General features: G+C 40.5%; 1 protein-coding gene across 1 annotated transcript in view; it reads right to left on the bottom strand.

The window, feature by feature from the left end:
• The window catches only part of NUFIP2 (nuclear FMR1 interacting protein 2), a 31911-nt gene extending 9464 nt beyond the window's left edge, over positions 1 to 22447 (bottom strand). Inside the window, exons 1-3 of the mRNA XM_045525310.1 lie at positions 21942 to 22447; positions 14609 to 16333; positions 1195 to 1227 (exon numbers count right to left, since the gene is read on the bottom strand). Coding sequence (XP_045381266.1) covers positions 1195 to 1227; positions 14609 to 16333; positions 21942 to 22215 — 2032 coding nt within the window. The 5' untranslated portion in view covers positions 22216 to 22447. The remainder of the gene's footprint in view (positions 1 to 1194; positions 1228 to 14608; positions 16334 to 21941) is intronic.
• Between the last annotated feature and the right edge of the window lie 1612 nt (positions 22448 to 24059).

Raw genomic sequence — 24059 nt, 5'->3', positions numbered from 1 at the left:
CTGGCAACCTGCCATGAAGATAATGCTCACTCCTAATAGTTAATAGCCATTTTACAGTAAAAACAGGTAGGTCTACTTTTGCAGGGTGTATTTTCTAGTCTAGTCTAGTTCTTTTCATTTGTGTTTGACTAAAAAGGGACACGGAGGCCGGGCGCAGTGGCTCAGGCCTGTAATCCCAACACTCTGGGAGGCCGAGGCGGGAGCTCACTTGAGCTCAGGAGTTCGAGACCAGCCTGAGCAAGAGCAAGACACAGTCTCTGGAAAAAAAAAAAAAAAAGGAAAGAAAAAAAGAAGGTAGACAGAAAAATCAACTCAAAATAATTTAAGAGCTTGCTAGTCATATCATCAGGCCACAGCTGTGTTAAACAAAACCTTGACCTAAAAACAAGTGGAGGTCAAAGGAGCAATGTTGGGAAATCAGGGGAACCTACATTGCAGTCCTAGTCCTACCACTCTTCTGGCTTATACAGTAACCTCTCTGGGCCTCAGTTTCATAATACATAAGATAAGAGAATTTCTAATGCACTGAAAGTCCTGAAATCCTAGGATTTTCACATTCATCTGAAATTCATTTATATTAACTAGCATAATAGATGAGGAGTGGGATACGATTCAGTTACATGGCTCTGAAAATCCAAATCTATTAGTCAGTGACTGGTTCTCCAACCAAAACTCTCACTTTATTTCATGTATTCCACAGTAAAAGTATTCTAATATATTTGGTAAGGCACACGATAATTAGTATAACCAATTTTAATTTCTGACCATTTTTTCAGAGAACATACAGCCCAGATAGGGTTTCTGCAACAGCTAATATTTTTCTGAACTGTGAATTTCAGTTCTTAGGCTATCCTTTGCCTACCATACAAACATAGCTAAAGACTGGCCAAAAGTGGAAACACTTAATCATGTTGGTTTCCTAGATTAAAAACACTTATGGTTTGTCTCACTTTCATAGTCACGGAGGGAAAAACCATTCACACTCTTCATCCAGCAGGAAAAGAGGACTTTGACATATTCTTTTCACTTACATTGTTATCTCATCTTTAGCCATCCTGGTATGGTAGCTAGTGACTTTTGACTGCAGTTATTTAATAATTCAAAATACAAAGTCTACTCATCTGTTATTCCCAAAGATAATATACAGTGAATACTGACTGGTATTAACATTTCAAGTAATCTAACCATTCTTACCTTGCTTCTGCAAATTCCAAATAGATTCCATTTCTGCAAAGAAAAAAAAAAGGATTATTGTATACACTATAATTCTTAAGTGCCACCCAGGTTGTCTTAAGTGTTAATTATAGAAAGTCAATTATTATCTGAAATCAAATTGCCAGAATAATTTTGTCTTCACAAGTAGCAAAGATATGCTATGCAAGCATGCTACACAGACAAAATGGTATCTCTCACAATAGCTCATCATTATTTAAAAAAAAAAAAAAAGCAACAAGTATTTCTTGGTAACCCATTACCTCTCAATGAGGTGCCCACCACATCTTCTGAATGAAGCATTTGTCAAATGTGGTTAAATTTGATGCTTAATTAGTTTAACTACCCAGGGAAATGGTTCTGATCTCTAAAGCACATCTACTTTTATTTTAACCTCTAAGGTCAAAATACCAATCCATATCCACTTATTTGCTCCAATTTCATGTTTACAATGTGCTTACTTTGCCATTTTACAATAGGGGAAATATGTGCATGACCAAACTATAGCAGTAAGAACTCTACCTGGCATACAAGAAAGCTTCAAGGGGATATCTGAAGTCTTAATAAACAAGACAGCAGACCATTATACAAGAACCAAAGAAGTGGATCTTGAAAGGAAATATTTTACTGCAAGATTACTTAGTAATAGGAATGAACTGTAACAAATACTAAGGATAAGTACGCTTCCCATGCTCATACAGCTATCATTTTGAAAGCATGAAAGATTATTTTATTCTGTATAACTGTATTCTGTTTATCAGCTATCAATTATAATTAAAGAAAACTAAAATTGGAGCCCATGAAGATGGGATATATCTGGACATGGGTTACAGTTAAGGTAGTCCCTTCCCTCCCCAGGACTGAAATAAGTGTATAGATCTAAAATTACGACTTTTTTGATTTATGTGTATGGACAGGGCAGGGATTGGTAGAATCACACTCCCACACCTATCACAAAAATCAAAACCACATCTAAAAACAGAAGACTTTTCAAAAATTTGTCAAAATTTGATGTTTGGATCAATAGGTTTATTATTCAAAACAAGCAAAGTTAATTATCCAAATAAAATCCCATTCTAGGTATCACAGCAATTCCCTGATCCCCAGATTAAACCAAATCTGGGAATAATGAGCTGAATAATTGCCACTTGTCCAAGCTTAGTTGTATAGTATGGCCTTCAAATGTCTGGGCAGATGCCTATCCAAAGACAGACAGGAAAATTCTCTTTCTCCTGGGAAGTCAAAGAAGGGAGGAGAACTATAATGAACCTAATCTGAAGAAAAAAAAAAAAATACGACATACCTGGAAAGAAAATTTAGATATGGGGAGCATGCCTGTCACCCCAATACAATTTCTAATTCCATTAGCTTCAGACAACAAGGAATAGCTGGAAATAGTCTTTACTGTTAGAGCTCTTATCCTACAAATTTCTGGATCTCAGAGTGGCCTATTTTAAGCTGTCCAAAGATAAAGGCCCTATCTTGGTTGATGTGACTGCAAAAAGAAATTCCAAAGAAACCAATACTTTTTCTTTTACTGAAAGCACAGAAATTCCACATTTTGCAGCAAATAAATTCCTGATGAGTCTTACCCATTACTTGACACTCATTATTTTTGGTTTGTTTACTGCAAAGATTTAGTTGTATGTTAAGAAAAAAGTTATTCAAACTTTTCACGTTAGCCTGCCTATACTATAACATTTCCTTTTCCCCACTGTAAGCCTTAATCTGTCCCCGCACAACCCTACCCTTTTTTATGGGGGGAGGGATACACTCCAGAGTCATAACCACCACCACACTTTAAAAACAAAGCAAACATACATTATTTTAGAATAAAGAAGATAAAAATAACTATTTGTAAACACCCAATTCCTTTAATAGGTTGAAGACATTTCCTTAGCTTAAGGTTTTATTCAAATACTACAGATTTTTAAATGATTTCTGGTAAGCAAATTTTATCCTCCTCAAATGTGGGCTCTGGAATAGTGAATTTGACCAGGACTTCTGGCGGGGAAAAGGAATGTATGATGTAGCTAAAAACTCAGTCATAGCCCACCGTAGCATCTATCCAAGAAATAAATGAGCAGTGCTAAAAAGAAAGGGAAACAAATCAAATAATGTCTGCATGATGATATGCCATGCTTAAACAATCCTACTAAGACTAAGGAGAAGTGATACCAATGATAGAACACATAGAAAAGGACTGACATTACATTTTGCTCTTTTCTGGGTTATAAAAGTCTCAACCCAGATTCTGAATATGAAATGTTACCTTGTACAACTTAATATTTTAACTATCCCAAGAGAAGCTAAACAACTGAATAGTATAATGATGACTAAGAAGGCACTTTCAACTACACAAAATCATAACATACAAGTTGAGTATTCTCTATATGAAATGCTTGGAACCAGAAGTGTTTCAGATTTCGGAAGTTTTTGGATTTTGAAATATTTTGCATTATATACTTATTACTGGAAATGCTCCAATGATTTCTGGTAAGCAAGTTATTGAGAAATGCCCACGTGGCCATATCTGATAACGTAAATAAAGATTTTTTTAAAGATATACCAAAGTAGGCAATTTTGTTAAAACTCTAATTTAAAACACCACCATCCAATTTGAAATTTTACTGTATCAAAACTTGCAAGCCAGGCATGGTGGCTCATGCCTGCAATCCAAGCACTTTAGGAGGCCAAGGAAGGAAGATTGCTTGAGCCCACAAGTTTGAGACCAACCGGGACAGCAGAGTGAGACCCCATCTCTACAAAAAATTTAAAAATTAGCAGACTACTTTCTATGTAACTCCCATCACAGTGCTTCCTATAGTAAAATGTCCAGTTACTTGTGAGTTCTTAATTCCAAGTGGGTGAAAAAGTACTATTTAGGAGCTCAGGTTACAAATACAAAAAGATGCCCTCTGTGAGCTTAGTCTAGTAGGCAACTTTGATGGGATGGTAGGTTCTAGGTAAAAGTATCAACATGAACAAAAGCCGGCAGTATTAAAGAACAAAGTGGATGCTAGATCAGGGGTCAGCAAACTGGGTTTCTGTCTACCACCTGATTTTGCAAATAAAGTTTTATTGGAACACAGCTATACCCATTGTTTATGTACCATCTACGACTGCTTTTGAGCTACAATGCAACTTTTGAGTAGTCGCAACACAGACCCTATGGTTCACAAAACCTAAAATATTTACTATCTTGCTCTTTATACCGTGCTTTAGTGGCCACAAGTAATTTAGTTAAGGCTGAAAGTCACTAAGAATGAAAGATTTAGAGGAAGAACATTATTCAGGGGACAAAGCAAAAAAGTATATATGAAGGAAAGATGATTATTTAATCATATATGTGAAGGGAAGCCACTGGAGAAATCTGAGATTATTGTACTAAATACTACTGATGATTCCTCAAGGCAACTGAAGAGAATAGATGGAGTGACAACAGGCAAAGAGAACCCAACAAATATTACTGAAAAAGAAATTAGGACAGTTGTATCAGAGATATAAAAGAAAAAAATGGAGATCTTAGAGATAGAATCCATAGAATCTAATGATAAATTAGGTTAATGCTAATTCACTGAGAGGGAAGGCAGGAAAGAAAGCAGGTTTTAGAAGAGAATGAATTTGATTTTACACACATAGAATTGGAGTGATGATGTTGAATAAATGTGGTCTGAACTCAGAAGAGCAGTTGAAGAAGCCTAATATAGAGAGAGAATTCCCATGTTTGTGTAGCATGAAAAGGGGGACTCAAAACATCATTTGAGAAACAGAATACCAGAAGTATACTAAAGAATATAGGATATAGGAGAGTGGGTAGAGTAAAGGAAATTCAAAGTAAAGAATTTAAGGAGTGTTCAACTATGGCAATTTTTAACCAAAGTTAAGACACTTGCAACTTTCTAGTTATATCCCTTTTTCTTTAGCCCAATGCCATTGCGCTAGCAGCAGTGTCTCATGAATACTTATGCAGTTGTCTTTTTTTTTTTTTTTTGAGACCAAGTCTCGCTCTGTCACCCCAGGTAGAGTGTAGTGGCATCATCGTACCTCACTACAATCTCAAACTCCGGAGCTCAAGCAATCCTCCTGCCTCAGCCTCCCAAGTAGCTGGGACCACAGGTGTGTACCACCATGTCCTGGTAATTTTTTTATGTTTAGTAGAGACAGGGTCTCACTCTTGCTCAGGCTGGTCTTGAACTCCCACAGTGGGAGGCTAAGGTACAACAACCCCTCTAGCCTAAGAGTTCAAGATTAAAGTCTATGATGGGGGGCACTGCACTCCAGCCTGGGTGACAGAGCAAGACCCTGCCTCTTAAAAAAAAAAAAAAATTCTTTTCAAACTGAATAATACTACTGTATCAGTTAATAGAACATTTAAAAAAATTAGCATCTAAATTAAGACCTCAGTACATAATGGCTCCACCAAAAAGCTGACTCCTACGTGAGAACCCCCAAATCAACTTACCACTAATCATGCCTTCCAACCTCTTATGAAGCCATTTTATATCAAATTCTGTAAAACTTGGCAGGGCACAGTGGCTCATGCCTGTAATCCTAGCACTCTGGGAGGCCAAGGCAGGAGGATTTGCTTGAGGTCAGGAGTTTGAGACCAGCCTGAACAAGAGTGAGACCCTGTCTCTACTAAACACAGAAAAATTAGCTGGGCGTTGTGATGTGCACCTGTAGTCCCAGCTACTTGGGAGGCTGAGGCAGGATTGCTTGAGCCCAGCAGTTTGAGGTTGCTGTCTGCTAGGCTGACACCATGGCACTATACTCAGGGCAACACAGTAAGACTGTCTCAGAAAAAAAAAAAAAAAAAAATCTGTAAAACTGGCAAGTGTGGTGACATGACAAACTTAAATTCTGCTTTCCCAATCCAGATTTACATATCTTTTGATGATTACAGGTTATTCCAACACCCTATTTTACTATTCTGATTTCCTCTTCCTCAACCGGTCTACTGTACCTGCCTATTCTTTTACAAACAAGCCTGTCAGAAATTTCTCCCACCCTTTACTTTTTCAGTTTGAGTATACCCAGAGAGAAATATATCACATTTTCCCAAGTAATCTGGACTTACGGTGGTTAGAAATCACCACCTTTTCAGCAGATGCTTAATGAACTCTTCTTCCATGAAGCTACAACAAACTAGGCTAAGCATAATATGATGTCTGGAACACCTCTACATACACACAATAGAAACTTAGAACTCAAGTTCTTTTTATTTTTCTCTTTTCTACTGCTACAATTATTCTAATCCAATTTACTTCATAAAGGTAAAATATCAATGTGTTCAAGTTGCTTGGAATGAAACTGCTAGTACGATAGTAATAGTGTCCACTTTTATAGCATGGGTGGTTCATTTCCCTCACTCTTAGGACTTAAGTTAGGGAAATCTGGGTTTTAGCTTCTATAAATTCCCCACAAATAACTTTTCAGACTAACACCAAAGTGAATTCATTATTACTGTATTCATAAAGCAGATGTAATGAAAAGTCAGGCAGCCAGTATAGATGTTAAACTGGCAAGTCGCTACAGGAAAAAGGGCCTTAAGGCCATATTAGGAATTATTTGTTACATCCATTCCTAAATGTCCCATGTTATACGGAAAAACAGGGACCCTTTCCAAACCTAGGAAATCCTACCAGGGCTAAAACCAAAGAGCTTTTTCTTAATTAAAACCGTCAAATTTACAGGCACATGTTATTAAGATTATTAGAAAGACAGCTGTGATGCCACAGGCATTCATGGAGCAACTGCAATAAAAAGCAGTAAAAGTAAATTGTGTTAAAGGAGAAAATTTAATATTCAGATCCTTCTGTGAACAAATATCCAAGCTGTACAGATAGTGCCTGTCAGTTTTATGGATCAATTAACCATAACCTGTCTCCTTATCTCCTGTTTTCCAAATCCTGTAGAGGCAGAAATGTATCAAGTTCCTTTGTGCCCTTTCCCAATCTAAAAACTTTTTAAAAAAATATTTACTTTTGAATATTTCAAACACTCACATGGTGGCAAATACAAAAGGGAAGACCTTTGTTATTTTTCTGCCTGTACTATTCTAATATAACTGATCTACTTTTATAGTCAGCAGAAAAATGGCTTCCAATTTATCTTACAAACTGGTGCCCCATTAATTTACCTGAATACTGATCTGCAAGTCAATTGCTTAATACCAATTCAGTTTCTAAAGCATTTGAGTATAACCTAGTAAGACAAAACAAAGGCATTCTTATCTTTATTTTATAAAATTCAGAAACTCAGGCTTAAAAATGACAAATGATTTCCCCAAGTACAAAGTAACTGGGAATGGAAGCATTAAAACCCATGTCTTCTGACAGTTTAAGTTACTTCCACTCCAACTTATCTCCCTAATATTCAGTGGGTCCCCTGAATGAAATTCAAACCGAATGAAATTAAAAACCTCCATAATTCTGCCAGCAATTTATTTTCGTCCTCTTTTACATCTCCCTCACCACATACAGAATCCCTTCCTATACTTGCATTTATTCATGATCCTCTAATTTTACTACTTTTCCCTTCCTCTTCGCATTTTCAAGTCAATTTATCTTCCCTTTTCATCAAAATCCAATCTAAATGCTGCTGCCTCCATAAAAACATACTCTGTACTCTTTTCCTACCCTTACCCCATTAGAAATTGTCTCCTTCCACTGAAACTTCCTAGTATTTGTATTCTTCTCATGACACCTAAAATCTTGCCTTATAAACTTTTATGTTGTTTTCTCCTCTAAGTTCTTTAAAGACTCACCCTGTCAAAGTAGATCTTCCCTAAGTTACTCTGCCTATTGTAGGTATTTCATAAGGGAAAGGAAAAAAATACACGTAAATTATTGCAGAACTCCTTTGCAGTACAGAAAATAGTGGCAGAAAGTAGAAGTACAGAAGAGACAAAGAAAACAAAAAAAAAGGGTTAAGCTGAAGAAAGCTCTCCAGACCTATGGTTCCCAATTCAAGCTGCCAATTAGAACCAGTGAGTTAACTAGTGAGTTAATTTAACTAGTGAGTTAAAAAGATTTTTCCTATTCCAGGGCCCAGATGAAATCTAGTGGATCAAATAATCTATGTCAATAACCTAGTATCTGTGGAAGTAGTAGAGAAGCAAATTTTTTAAAATTACATGCAAGCCGGGCACAGTGACTCACACCTATGATCCCAGCACTCTGGGAGGCTGATGGGAGGATCACTTGAGACCAGGAGTTGGAGGCCAGCCTGGGGAACATAGAGAGACCCTGTCTCTACAAAAAAATTTAAAAATTAGCCTGGTGTGGTGGTATGTGCCTGTAGTCCCAGCTACTTGGGATACTAAGGCAGGATGACTCCTTGAGCCCAGGGGTTTGAGGTTACAGTGAGCTATGATCAAGCCATGACATTCCAGGCTGAGCAATAGAGCAAGACCCTATCTCTTAAAGAAATAATTTTAAAAATAATAAATAAGCTGGGCACAGTGGTTCACACTTGTAATCCTAGCACTCTGGGAGGCCGAGGTGGGAGGATGGTTTGAGGTCAGGAGTTCGAGACCAGCCTGAAAAAGAGCAAGACCTTGTCTCTACCAAAAATAGGAAAAAAATTAGCTAGGTGTAGTGTCAAGTCCCAGGTGGCTCACCAGCTACTTGGGAGGCTGAGGCATGGCACTCTAGCTCAGGCAACAGAGCAAGAGTCTGTCTCAAAAAAATAAAATAAGCATTCTGAATAACTACTGTGAAGGAGACAGAGTTATATCACTCTAACATACTCAAAAGTATTAACTGGTAAAATGGTGGGATACCTGGAATTTGGGTATGACACCAAAGGCACGGGCAACAAAAGAAAAAACAGACAAACTAGACATCATGAAAAAAATTTTTTTTTCTTTTGGAGACAACAGTCTTGCTCTGTTGCCTGAGCTAGAGTGCTGTGGCATCAGTCTGGCTCACAGCAACCTCACACTCCTGAGCTCAAGCAATCCTTCTGCCTCAGTCTCCTGAGTAGCTGGGACTATAGGCATGCGCCACCATGTCTGGCTACATTTTTCTATATATTTTTAGTTGTCCATCTAATTTCTTTCTACTTTTAGTAGGGATGGGGTCTCGCTCTTGCTCAGGCTGATCTCATACTCCTGGGCTCAAACGATCCTCCCGCCTCCTCCTCCTAGAGTGCTAGGATTACAGGTGTGACCCACCACACCTGGCCGAAAATTTTAAAATGTGTATTATCAACAGCCCACATACTGGGAGAAAGTACTTGCAAATCATACATCTGATAACAGATTAATATCCAGAATGTATGGAGAACTCCTAACACTAAACAACAAAAACTGGCTTCAAAACTTGGCAAAGGACTTAGACATACACTTCTTCAAAGATGATACACAAAAAGGCTAATAAGCACATGAAAAGGTGTTCAATATCACTAATCATTGGGGAAATGGAAATCAAAACCTCAATTAGCCGGGCATGGTGGCTCACGCCTATAATCCTAGCACTCTGGGAAGCTGAGGCGGGCGGATTGTTTGAGCTCAGGAGTTCGAGACCAGCCTGAGCAAGAGTGAGACCGGTCTCTACTAAAAATAGAAAGAAATTATAGGCCGGGCGTGGTGGCTCACACCTGTAATCCTAGCCCTCTGGGAAGCCGAGGCGAGTGGATCGCTAGAGGTCAGGAGTTCGAGACCAGCCTGAGCGAGACCCCGTCTCTACTAAAAAAAAAAAAAAAGAAAGAAAGAAATTATCTGGCCAACTAAAAATATATATAGAAAAAAAAAAATTAGCCGGGCATGGTGGCGCATGCCTGTAGACCCAGCTACTCGGGAGCCTGAGGCAGCAGGATCGCTTGAGCCCAGGAGTTTGAGGTTGCTGTGAGCTAGGCTGCGCCACGGCACTCACTCTAGCCCGGGCAACACAGCAAGACTGTCTCAAAAAAACAAAAAAACCTCAGCTAGATACCACCTCTCACACTCTTTGGGATGGCCGCTATCAAAAAACCAGAAAATACACGTTGGCAAGAATGTGGAGCAATTAGAATCCTTGCACACTGTTGGTAGCAATGTAAAATTGCACAATCTTTGTGGAAAACAGTATGGCAGTTCCTCAAAAATGTAAACAATATTATCACATGATCTAGCAATTCCACTTCAGGATATATACCCAAAAGAATTAAAAGCAGGGTCTTGAACTATTTTTCTTTTTTTTTGAAACAGAGTCTCAAAACTGGTCTCGAACTCCTGACCTCGAGCGATCCACCAGCCTTGGCCTCCCAGAGTGCTAGGGTTACAGGCGTGAGCCACCGCGCCCGGCCGAAGAGCTATTTCTATACCCATGTCACAATAGCTAAAACATGGAGGCAACACAAGTGTCCATCACAGAAGAATGGATAAAGAAAATGCTTTATATACATACAACAAAATACTATTCAGTCTTTAAAAGGAATAAGCCTTGAGAACATTATGCTTAAATGAAAATAAGCCAGTCACAAAAAAAGCAAATACTGTATCATTCCACTTACATGAACTACTTCTAGTCAAAATCATTGAGACAAAAGTAAAATGGTGGTTGTCAGGGGCTGGGGGGAGGGTGGAATGGAGAGTTATTATTTAATGGATATAGAATCTGTTTTACAAGATGAAGAGTTCTGAAGATAGTTACACACCACTATTTAAGACCACTGAACTATGCACTTAAAAATGGTTAAGATAATCAACTTTATACTTTCTACATTTTACCATAATAAAAAAATTGAGGGTGTAACAATGTAGAGATGGATAGGTGAAACAAGAATAAAAATGCTTTTGAAATGGTCAAGCTGAATGATGTGTGCATTGGGGTTCACTATATTACTGGCTCTGCACTTAAACAGAAAAAAAAAAAATTAGCTGGGCATAGTGGCACAAGCCTGTAATCTCAGCTACTCAAGGAGGCTGAGGAGGTAGGATTGCTTTAGCCCAGGAGTTTGAGGTTGCAGAGAGCTATGATGATACCAGTGCATTCTAGGCCGCCAGACAACAGAGATCTTGTCTACAAAAATAAATAAATAATGTTTTTTTCATAATCAGTTTAAAAGGCATCACTTTAAAGCTTTGCCTCATTACTATCACTTGAGATGAATGGGGAAAGAGGAGCTACTTTTCTTTCATTTTAAATAGTCACACTGCTGTGTAATGGTACAGTATTCCTCCATATAACACAAAGATCAGGTCTGATTTATTAAGAAAAGTTAACAGCATAATACCTATAAAAAGCCAGAAGAAAAATCCCAAGAACTACAATTCCCACAAATCCCTTTTTTTTATGCTTTATCTTCATTTCATACACTCAACTGTCCTGAACATTCAGATTAATTCTTGGAGGGAGACAGGGTCTTGCTTTGTTCCCAGGGCATGAGGGCAGTGGCATGATCACAGCTCATTGCAACTTCAAACTCCTAGGCTCAAGTGATCCTCTGCCTCTGCCTCCCAAGTAGCTGGGACTACAGGTATACACCACAACACCCAGCTAATGTTTCTATTTTTTGTAGAGACAGAGTCTCACTATGTTGCTCAGGCTGGTCTTGAACTCCTGGCCTCAAGCAATCCTCCTGTCTCAGCTCAGCAAACTGCTAGGATTACAGGCAAGAGCCATCGTGCCCTAAAAAATCCACAGTACTTCTAAACCTGCAAGTAATTGTTTGTTAATCTAAAACTTTGAGTACAAAAGCTTTTGCCAGAAGTTACTAGCAGGACCTTCGAAACCATGAGCCTTTGAAACCAGCCTTCAAAACCATGAGCTAAATAAACATCTTTTCTTTATATGGATTTATAATCAACAAAGTAAATATAATGTGCCATTCCTACTTAAGTGACATAATGCTCCCTCTTACCGACTATCTCCAAATTAAGCTGTTGAAGGGCTTATTTTTTTTTTTTTTTTTTTGAGACAGAGTCTCGCTTTTTTTGCCCTGGCTAGAGTACCGTGCCGTGGCGTCAGCCTAGCTCACAGCAACCTCAAACTCCTGGGCTGAAGCAATCCTTCTGCCTCAGTCTCCCTAGTAGCTGGGACTACAGGCATGTGCCACCATGCCTGGCTAATTTTTTTCTATATATTTTTAGCTGTCCAAATCATTTCTTTCTATTTTTGGTAGAGACGGGGGTCTCGTTCTTGCTCAGGCTGGTCTCGAACTCCTGACCTCAAGTGATCCGCCCACCTCGGCCTCCCAGAGTGCTAGGATTACAGGCATGAGCCACCGTGCCCGGCCGAAGGGCTTATTTTTGAAGTTAGGAGAAATGTACAAGTTCCAATTCTAAGTCTAACTTCAACTCACTTATTTTAAACACAAGACTACCCTAATGGACTAAGGAAATAATACACGTGCTCTTAAAGGATATTCCAATAAGTCCAACTGATTATTGCCTCTTGTAGTGTTTAAGAAAACTTGGGGGGTGGGGAGGAGCCTTCACTTATAAGATCTTCAAAAGGTTGTGATTCAACACAAATCCAAGTAAAGAGAAAATGAGTGGGCTATTGGGCCCATCAACATTTGGAAAGAATTCAAAGAACTTGCCACTCTGGGTTCTAATCAAACTGAATATTATCTATTGTTTTTTGGAGTGGAACCATCACAATACCAATGTGATTAATTTCAGTAATATCCAACTATGAAACTCAAGCTGATGCACTTTACTAAAGCAAATCTTTTCAGTAACAGCAACTAAACATAACTGCATCCATGTAGGGGCATTTAATTTACCTAAATAACGTTGACTTCATTTTTAGTTAGCCCATCTATAGGGTAAATGCATAAGAACTAGGAAAAAAACTCAAGTGAATATCCCCATTTTAAAAGGCCTGCAATTCTATATAATAGAAATCATACACAAAAACATCCACCAACCACCTAATGAAACAATATATCTAGCAATTTTTTGGAGGTGGAGAGAAAACATTACACAAGATCTCAGGCTCACAGAATGACAAGATACTTTGGTACACATTTCCAGTAATAGTCTCTGGAGGGCAGATGGAACAGAAAATGACATCAAATCTTGGTCTGGCTGAATGTAAAAAAAAAAAAAAAAAAGAAAAAAAGAAAATAATACCCAAAACACCCAACTTTCCTGGCAGAAATTAACTTTCATATAATTAACCATGTCTTAAGAAACTAAGCATTTCTATTTTGCCTTAATTTTGCTAAAAATTCTAGTTTCTGTATTTACTTCCAAAAAGCAGAGCTGGAGAACAAGTGAAAACAGGTAAATTTTGTCTGCAGGATTCCTATTCTTAAACTTCTGTAAGGCAATTCTACTTTTATTTTTAAAGGAAGGAAAATATATAAAAATGACATCTGTTTATTATACTAAATGTCTTTCAGTTTGCAGATAAGGAAAGGTATGCAGACTAGGCAATTTGCTTGAAAGTCACAGCTTTGTTATTTATCTCTAAGGCAATGATTTCTTCCAGGGTGAAAATGGTAATTGCCTCATTCCCACGATCTGATATGCTCCCCTCCTTCCCTGTAGTTGCAAGTCATTGCCTAAATGAGACACTTTTAAACATGGGAATGTGCAGTATATATTAGGTGTGTTTATACATGAATGGAGTAGGGATCTGTTAGGGAAGGAGGGGAAAGGGAGGTGGATAGGGTGGGAAGACTGAAAACCACTGTTCTAAAAAACAAAAAGTTATAAAACATCATTCATTAAACTTCATTGTTTGCACCAATGACCTAAATTATAATTATGCCATACAGCAAATTTTTCTTTTAAGATACAAATAAACCATATTCTAAGAAAGTTACTAACATAGAACTTATGGAAGATAGCTGGTTTTCTTTAAACATGGGCTTTGGGGCTATGAAAAGCACAACCCCCCAAGAGCCTGGTCTCTACTACGCTAATCATGCTTGACATTGTAATTTGTCTAAATTATTTTCTAGTTACCACTTGGCATCAATTATTTCTTCTTTTAAGAGAAAAAAGTTTGACACTCCATCTTTTTTAGACTCCTCCTCAGAAACCCTGCTCCTACTCATTTTAAGCAAATTAGAACTATTAAATGAGCTCACTAATAAAGAAGAATATGATATAAAAAGCAAAGAAGAAACATCTGTTCTAAGAAAAAAATTCTTAAGTGTGCCCCAGAGAAACCGTAACATCACACCTTTAGCCAAGTCCCCCCCAACCTCCTCTTCTTTATTCTCTGAACCAGGTAGGTCAATTTTATTTGTCCATATATTTTTTAAAAATGCTTTTAAGTTGGAAAGATGAACATTCTTTTTAAACTTTACTCATAGTGTTTCCAAAGACCCTGAATTAGAGTTTGATGGTAGATGCTTACCCACATTGTCAAGTAAGCTCTGAACTATTAACTCTTAATACAAACTACTAATAAATACATACTAAATTGGCTAATAAAAATCTTTGTATAGTTACCTTTAGTGTGATATACAATAGCAGCCCTCAGGTCAAAAGAACCCCAGCTATCATTTCTTTCTAGGCCTCTCTGGTATCTCTGTTCTTTGGCGGAGCCTAACAAAGTGTTCGTAGGAGAGGCCAGAGGATTTTGATTTTCTATCTCGTAGTCCTTTGAGAGAAACACTAAAGCACCTTGACTATTGGTGTCTGCTTTCTGCAGGTCACCTATATGACTGGGTTCCAAAGATAAGGCTCCACTCTCATTAGTAGTCCCAGATTTTAGAATGCTACCCAGAACTTGAGGACTAGTCCGTTTCTCCAGCTCATAAGCCTTGGGAAACACAGGATGCTCAGTTCCTGAGGGGATTATTTCAGCACCCTGTGAAACCAAAGCGGCAGGATATTCTCCTTGAAATGTCACCTCCATCACTTTATGATCTGATGACTTCCCAATAACAGTCTCGGGGCCAGCACTGGGCTCATTTATAAATGACAAACCCCACTGATTCTGGAAGATATCCCCCAGGTTTTGCTGATCTGTCTGAGAGGGCAGATCCACTTGTGCTGTGCTTAACAGCACAGTTTGCATATTTGAAGGGTAGATAAAAAGGCTAGACTTAATTTGTTCAACAGCTGCTGAAGTTAGACTCATGTCCTGGAGAACTGAATCAGTCCCAGAAGAGATGGGTGTTAGAGTATTAGCAGCAGTAGTTAGCAGTGGCTGACCCCCTGCAGGATACACACTTGCATCAGTCCCTGCTAAAACAGGCCCATTAGAAAAGCTGGCAGAAGTAACAGATTTCAGCGCTGACATAGGAACCTGGGATAACCGACTTGAAGATTGGGTCTGAGTTTCCCCAGTAGATGATGAAGAGGATGAAGATGAAGATGGTGACACAGAAGAGCTCTGGATAGTTTTGTTGAGGTTTTCCTTAACTTTGCTTGCATAACTTATTTTAGGAACTATTTTAGCACTGCTATTGTCCACTGGAAAAACTGGAGGTGGTTTAAATAGTGTCCACGAGTCCTCTTTGGAGGCAACAGCTGAAGCATGCTTTCCTTTGGGTCGATCATCAAACTTTTTGCTGCTCACACCAGGTTTAGTATCTGAGCTTTTCCGAAGCATATCACCCACAGCAGGTTTTCCTCGACTTGCTCCTCCAGGCCCCGTTTCATACTTCCAAATGGGCTTTGAACCATCCACTCGATTTCCCTTTTGTTCACTATAGTCAGGCTTGAAAGTTTCAAGTCCTTGTTTTAAGGTTGGGACACTGGTCTCTTGTTGCATTATTTTGTCCTGCACTAAATTAAGGTTTTCACAACCCTTGGCACTATTGCGCCTAGCTTTCCTTTTTTTAGGAGTGGTATATCCGCTCTCAGATCCACTACCATCATTATCTACTCCTTTACCCATATAACCATTAGTAATATAGCCAGAATTATTTGTTACAACACCATTTGGAATTGCTACAGTATCAGTCTTATCTATAGACTGGTTCTCTCCAGATTTATTTTCATAAGACTTCCCATTTTTTTTGTCCATACTGTTTTTCTGAATGAAATTCTTGGTTTTAATTCCTGCTTTCCCAAAGGTGCTGGCCTTTACAGTCTGCTTTAGGCTAGTGTCTACAACTTGCTGATTGCCATTGAGGACCCTGGAAATAGGGCTGGTAGCTTCATCAGAACCCAGACTCTTTAAAGATATTTCTCTTTCTCCAGCATTACCGTTTAGTTCACCATAGCCTAGGGAGAAACAAAAAAAAAAAAAAAGTTTTTTAAAAATCACAACATGTAAATTACAGTAGTGCCTAATATTTAAGGGCTGTTTATTTCACATACGCTAAACACTATGCTATGAGCTTTAGCTTTATGTATTATTTCACATCTCTATGAGAAGATACTTGTCAGCTCCATTTTACAGATTAGGAAATGGAATCTATTCCTAAACAAATCTGAGCCATGATTCAAACCAAAGTCTGAGGTCAGCGAGAACATGATCTTTTAAGCAGTGTCATAATACCTCTCTCTCATCTAACAGATTCAACCTACCCATCAGTCTCACAAAATTTTCTTTACAATTCAAAGCAGAGCAAAAATCAAGTTTTACTGAGATAGTAATTATTAGAAGGAAATTAAAGACTTCATTTCTATGAAACCATAAATGGCTGGTGGTAGGTAACCCTAAGCAGTTTCCAGTGCATCTATCAGATAAAAAAAAATCAGGCCGGGCACGGTGGCTCACACCTGTAATCCTAGCACTCTGGGAGGCCGAGGCGGGTGGATTGCTCGAGGTCAGGAGTTCGAGACCAGCCTCAGCAAGAGCGAGACCCCGTCTCTACTAAAAATAGAAAGAAATTATCTGGCCAACTAAAATATATATATAGAAAAAATTAGCCGGGCATGGTGGCGCATGCCTGTAGTCCGAGCTACTGGAGAGGCTGAGGCAGTAGGATCGCTTAAGCCCAGGAGTTTGAGGTTGCTGTGAGCTAGGCTGACACCACGGCACTCACTCTCTCTAGCCCAGGCAACAGAGCGAGCCTCTGTCTCAAAAAAAAAAAAAAAAAAAAAAAATCAATCAAACCAGGTGTAAAGGTACACATGCCTGTAGTCCCAGCTACTCAGGAGGCTGGAGGCAGGAGTCACTTGAGCCCAGGAGTTTAAGGCTGTAAGTGTGCTATTATCATGCCTGTGAAAAGTCAATGCACTCTAGCCTGGGAAACATAGTGAGACCCTGCTCTTAGGGGGAAAAAAAAAATCTAACACTGTGAACTTTTTCACATTGACCACTGCCCAGATATTAGATCATACTATTCATACATGAAATCAAAATACCTATGTGTCAATGTTTCTATCCCTTATAAAAAATGTTTTCTTCATTTGTCTTTTGGGTAAACAGACTTTCAGAGAGATGGAGTAAACTTGCCCAAATCACCAAGTAGCAAAATTGGAAATCAAACTCCAGTCTCTCTGGAATCCATGGTTTCCTACCACTATGCAACAGTGCCTACTCAAAAGATGCAGTGAGAAAATATTTACTAACAAAGCTACAATGAAAAGAACCTAATTTAAAAAACATTATGGTACTTGAGTTTAATTAAAGACCTTCAACCACCATAAAGTTAACTGTAATACTATAGGTGATTCAATTGCATCATCTTTTCTCATTGCCTTACTGGTAAAAGTGGTATTAGTTATCTGTTAATATTCCATGAAATATTCACAAAAGCATACTGAACTCAAGTCATTAGAAATACACAACAGAAGAATATATACACACATTCATTTAAGGCAGCTTTTTGGGGGAGGTAGGGATGGGAGCCCAATAGGAATACTGAGTTATTTGCCTTTATTACTTTCATTCATTCTTTTAGGCCTTTGGCCTGTGAAGGTTAAGTCACAAGAGTTTGTATACTATTTTTTGGAAATTTTCTCAGTTTTAATGTCCTATATGGTAAATATCAATAGATATAACCTACATCAAAAGTTCTTTGGAGGTCCTCAATTTTAAGAATATAGAAGATACTGCTTTTTTTTTTTTTTTTGAGACAGAGTCTCACTTTGTTGCCCAGGCTACAGTGAGTGCCGTGGCGTCAGCCTAGCTCACAGCAACCTCAAACTCCTGGGCTTAAGCGATCCTACTGCCTCAGCCTCCTGAGTAGCTGGGACTACAGACATGTGCCACCATGCCCGGCTAATTTTTTGCTATATATATTTTTAGTTGGCCAGATAATTTATTTCTATTTTTTAGTAGAGACGGGGTCTCGCTCAGGCTGGTCTCGAACTCCTGACCTCGAGCGATCCACCCGCCTCGGCCTCCCAGAGTGCTAGGATTACAGGCGTGAGCCACCGCGCCGGGCCATATACTGCTTTTTTTTAAGTTTGAAAGCCATTGTTCCAAAATAACTTGATGTGGAATGAAACAGTCTAGGAAGATTTACGTCAGAGAAATAGGTAGAAACACTGAAAGTTACATTTTCATTTTTTGGCTGCTGGAAAAGCTATGATAGCCAATCAAATCAAAATTTGGACAGAATAATTCTAACTATTAAACAGGAAGAAACAGATCACTGCTTAGGATGTTTCTAAAAAGTTCTTTTTTCTTCGGAGAAGCAGAAAGCTCCTAAATAGAGGCTCTCAACTTTATGTGCATGTGTGTGTGTGTTTTTTTGAGACAAAGTCCACGTTGCTCAGGCTGGTCTTGAATTTCTGGGCTCAAATGATTGTCCTGCCTCAGCCTCCAGAGTAGCTGGGACTACAGGTGCACCCAGCTAACATTTATAACAGATCTAACTTTACCCTTTTGTAACTCTGGACCAAAGACAAGAACTACCCATACCATTTAACATGCTAACAGTTTAAATAAAGGTCTGTACCCTTGGGCCCATTAGTTATAACTTTTCAGATCTCAATTAAAGGTAAGAAATCTCAAATAGCAAAAAAATAAAAAATAAATTTAAAAAATCCAACATCCAGACTAAGTTGAACCAAAGCAAAGTTTTTTAAGTGGACCAGAATTTTTCCTAAGATTACTAATATTAAATGGCTCAGATATGAGAAATCATCAAACAATGAAAAACAGCTCAGAAGCCACTATACTCCCACCTCCAATTTTTAATAACAAAAAGCCTTTCTCATTTAACTACATAAAACAACTCCGTTACAACCTTGTTGGTATATAAAAAGTATGCCAGAGACGTTTTCTTTTTAAAGCTTAGTATTTACGAATGTAAACATTATACAATTAATGAAAGAAATTAACAAAAGCCTAGTGTTTTTATTATTTAGGGCTGCCAGGCTAGCCCGACTTCAAATAGACTCAGCAAAACTTGAGTCCTGATAAATCTAGCTTTTGGATTAGAAATTGAAATTACTCAACACATTTGGCCTTCTCTTGCGCCCTCTTCTGGTTAAAGAAAAATCGTTCCTCCTTATAGGTTTGTGGGCAATGGGCCATAAATATAGCCCACCTCAACATATTACAAATACATTTCAGAAATATTAAGTTGTTCCTGGTTATTAACATTTCCCATGCGGAAGAACAGCACTGTGACCAGGCCGCTCACGAAAAACTGTTCACCCCAAATTGTTTACATTCTGTCAAAATTGCTAAGCCCAGTTTCCCCTCTGAATCCCTTTCCAGGATAAGACATACTTTGAGGAATGCACCTTGAAGGGTTCAGGGCCTGCTTCTATATGCAGAGGAGTCCTGCAGGAGTGTATTAACCTAACCAATAAAATACAATTTTTCGATCTGAACAGTAATACTGCCTTATATTCCAAGCAATCATAATACCTCCCCATCTTTTGCAAATGATCTCATGTTAAAAGATTCAGGTGTTGTATAGTTCCTAACAGTTTTTAAACTGCTCCAAATCCTTAGGATTAAACACTTAAAATGCATATTATGTATTCCCTTCCACTGCATACCATCGGTCCCCACTAGCCCCCCAAATGGAAAATCTGACACTCCAATTTCAGTCTTCAAATTACATTAAGTCTGCAATAGAAAAGCAGTTTCTCTCCAACCCTCAATAACTGCTTGTATCAAATTTGATATGCTCCGTTTATCATTTATTTTCTTACCATACCCTTCATATCTCTTCAATTTATAAAGAATCCTTATTTTTTGAAATCTGCTTGGTTATAAACTTTTAAGCTCATTTCTCCTCACATATTTTCTATTATGACTTTCACCCTCAATTACACGTTTGTTAAAATTAGTCTTGGGATCAATAGGTTTTAAAATGTGAAAAACACCTTGCCCTTTAACATGGAAAACAGCCTAACACGAGGCAAGATTGGTAGTGATCTAACCTCATGGATAAGCCACTTCGGTTCACCCTTAAAGACAAGAAAGAGAGGTCAAAAAGCTCGCCCTTTTCCCATCCAAACATTTTTTTTAATCCCCCCACTCAAAGATACTACCCAACCTCAGAAGGTAAGTGTTTGGTGGGCAGGATGATAAAGTTCTTTTTCCTTTTTTTTTTTTTTTTTTGTAGAAAACGAGCCGCTAGAAGGGCCCAAGCGAAAGGCTCAAAGGCGGAGTCGTGAGCGAACCTGGCAGGAGACGAGGTTCCTGTGGCAGAGAAACTCGTGACCGGGGAGCTCGGTTCCCGCTGGGTACCCCACCCGGCCTGAGGCGCCGCCTCTACCCAAAATGAATCCCCCCGCCGCCCCCCCCAGCCCTCCTGCCCGGAGGAGGGCCGCGGCCGCCGCCCGCGGCCTCCTTCCCCCTCAGCTCGGCTTCGAGGCCGGCCGCCCGCCCCGACCGCCCGCGCCTCCCGCCGCACCCGGGAGCGGGAAACGCGGCCGCCGGCGCGCGAGGCCCGGCGCAGGCCGCTCCCCTCGTGGCCGCTTCCCTCCCCCACCCCAACCGCCCCCGCCCCTCACCCCAGGGACCCGCCCGGGGCCGCGCGGCCGCCACCGGGTTACACAACCCGGGCCGGCGCCGGGGGGAGGGGCGGCAGCGGGGCGGGGGGCGGCGGCGCCCCCGCAGTGCGGGGGGCGAGGAGACGGCCGGTGGGGCTCCCGGGTCACCCGGCTCGGCTGCGCCTTGTGCCCCTCGACACCCTTCCCCCTCCGCTCCTCAGTGGGCCGGAGTCGGTGACAGGAATCGGCTTCCAACATGGCGGACAGGAAGCGGCCCCGCGAGGAGGAGAGAACATTCCAGCCGCGCCGGCTCTGGGGGGAGCGGGCCCGGGGCGCCGGCCTCGGGAGGAGCCACGGGGAGAGACTGCGGGGTCTGGAGTCCAAAAAAGGCGTTTAGGGGTGGAAATGACCCGTGAGGCGAGGGGTCTCAACAGCCCCCCCAAAACGGGGAACCCCAAGGCCACAGGTGGGCTTGGGGTGGCGGATGAGGGACACTTCCTCAACTCAGCCCACCTACCCACTCCTCGCCGCCTGCAAAAGGGTCTCGCGACACCACCCCAGTCAGGATTCGCTAGGCCTTCCTGAGTTACACCTCGAGGGATCTTTTTTTTGGGGGGGGGGTAGAATCACCCCGTCTCAGGGCCCCCAAATTAAGGTAACTCCAGGGCTGCAGTTAGGTGACCGGGAAAAGAATAATAAGGTTGGACCTCCAAGGCCGACCCTGCGGGTCTCCCTCAGCCGGGGCGGGGGCCGGGGAGATCACGCTGGCCTGGTTGGGCCTCTCCCATGCTGAAAGGAAGGAGAGCGCTGCAAACCCCACTGACCAGCCCGAGCTTTGAGACAACGAAAGGGGACACCCCCGGATCCAGAGGACACATAAATGCACCCCAATCCCGTCCGCGCTTTTCCGATCCAGCCCCACCCCCATCTCCCCTGTCCCCCACCTCCAATCCCCTTCCCCCACCCGTCCTCCCTCCCAGACCTGTTTTCTTCTTCGGCGTTTCCTGGTGCTGCTGGAGGGTGTGTTTCTGCTCATGTTTCAGCGGCTTTGGCTGGGCCTTGGGGCTGCCCTCGGCTCCATGCTGCAGGTACTGGTGAGGCTGCTGGTGATGGTGGTGGTGGTGATGGTTGTGGTTGTAGAAATAATAATGGTGGTGATGGTGCGGCTGCTGCTGCTGCTGCTGCTGGGGGTGATGGTGCGGATGGTGATGGCTGTGATGGTGCTGAGGCTGTGGCTGGCCGGGCTTCTCCTCCATTGAAAGCGGCTGGGACTCCCTGGCTGAGGCTGCGAGTTGCTGCACCGTCAGGATCTGAGGCTGCTTCTCAGGGCTCACTCAGTATATCTGAGCGCGTCTCGCCAGCGCACTGGTTAACCGAGCGATTCTGTGAGATTGGCAGCCGCGCTCCAGCAATCAGGAGCCACGCTGTGCCGCAAGCCCCGCCCCTAGCCCAAATCCTCTTTCCTTCCCCTTCGCCAGTGCCTCCTGGCCAACGCCACTTACCCTATGCAACCTCACAGGGCCGGGCCTTCAACGTCAGCACTATGGCTCTCTCTTCTGTCGCTTTCTCTCCTTTACCACGCAGTCTGCGAACAGCACTTTCTACACTCCTCGCCGGCAAGCAAGCTCATGTCGAGTGTAGCAGATTCCACTGGCGCTTCCACTGGCGCTGGGAGCCATCTGTTGGTTTTGCACCTCCTAGAATCTGGTGTGTTTTTTTTTTTTTAATCCTTTTCCGGGTAACCGGAGGGGAAGCTCAGTTCCCTTAACCCTGACCACTAAAGGGGCAATACAAAAAGAGGAAATAAATACATTTTTAAGACTACAAGAGCTTCACAATCCAGTAGATCATTTTGTATTCTGGATTCATTTTGCTTTGTATTCATATGCTAATCTCTTCCTTTCCACGAAGGGATTATAGGGTTCCACAATGGGGTATCTGTGTAATTTTCTAAAAGGGCACAAAGGGTTTAAATCATTGTTTCTTTGTAGTTGGAGGCGAGAGAGAGCGGGAGGAATGAAAACCTACACTGAAGATTTTTTTTTTTTAAATTAAACTCTGCAGGTGAGGTCAACTGTGGAACCAAAATAGGTTTTAGAATGTGAAGAGTTTCAAGAGCAAAGGAAGAGAGGAAAGAGCACTTTAAAAGTTATTAAGCTTTTTTTTTTATTGCATCTATGGAAAATACTGGAATTTAAAGAAATAATTTGTTGCGTTTTGTAGTGTTGATTTAACTTATCGTGCATTATTATCACATCACAGTTTTGATTTTTTAAAACCAAATGTTAGAGCCACGATAGTGGTTAATCAGGAAGGAAGAAGAGGGTTGTGACGGGGAGGGACACAGGGGTACCCTCTGATAATATTTTATTTCTTGGGCCAGGTGGCGATTACACATATATTTGCTTTATTTGTTAAACTGGATATACTGGTATAATGCACTTTTCTCAATGTATGATATATTGGGGGGATTTTTTAAAATTTGATGAAATGTTCATAATGTAAAATTTACCATCTTAACCATTTTTAAATGTACAGTTCAGGGGCATTAAGTATATTCACATCGTTGTGCAAACATCGCCATCGTCCATCCCCAGAACTTTTTCATCTTCCCAGACTGGAACTTCATACCTAATGAACAATAAAATAACTCCCTTTTCTTTGCCCTCCCATCCGCTCCTAACCACTATTCTATTTTCTGTCTCTGTGAATTTGACTATTCTAAGTACCTCGTATAAGTGGAATCGTACAGCATTTGTCTTTTTGTGACTGGCTTATTTCACTTCCAGTAATGTTTTCAAGGTAGAGTTATCAGAATTTCCTTTTTTAAGGCTGAATGATATTCCATTGTACATACCACATTTTTATTCACTAGGAAATGGACATATGGATTATTTCCTCAATGTATGTTATATTTTACAATTTTTTAAATGTTACTTGAGTTCCTACAGCAGGACAACATTAAACAAACAAAGAAGCTTAAAAGCAAAAAGTCTGTGCTCTGAAATTAATGAATGTCAATGCAAGAGCATATTTAAAACTTAGAGGCCTGTTTCCAACAACAAATGTCACTGAATCCAGAGAACTATGACCACACCTT

The sequence above is a fragment of the Lemur catta genome, chromosome 15 (genome assembly GCF_020740605.2).
Source record: "Lemur catta isolate mLemCat1 chromosome 15, mLemCat1.pri, whole genome shotgun sequence".
NCBI classification, from domain to species: domain Eukaryota; kingdom Metazoa; phylum Chordata; class Mammalia; order Primates; family Lemuridae; genus Lemur; species Lemur catta.
The sequence above is the reverse complement of the archived record's forward strand: the minus strand, read 5'-3'. Positions and strand labels throughout refer to the sequence as shown.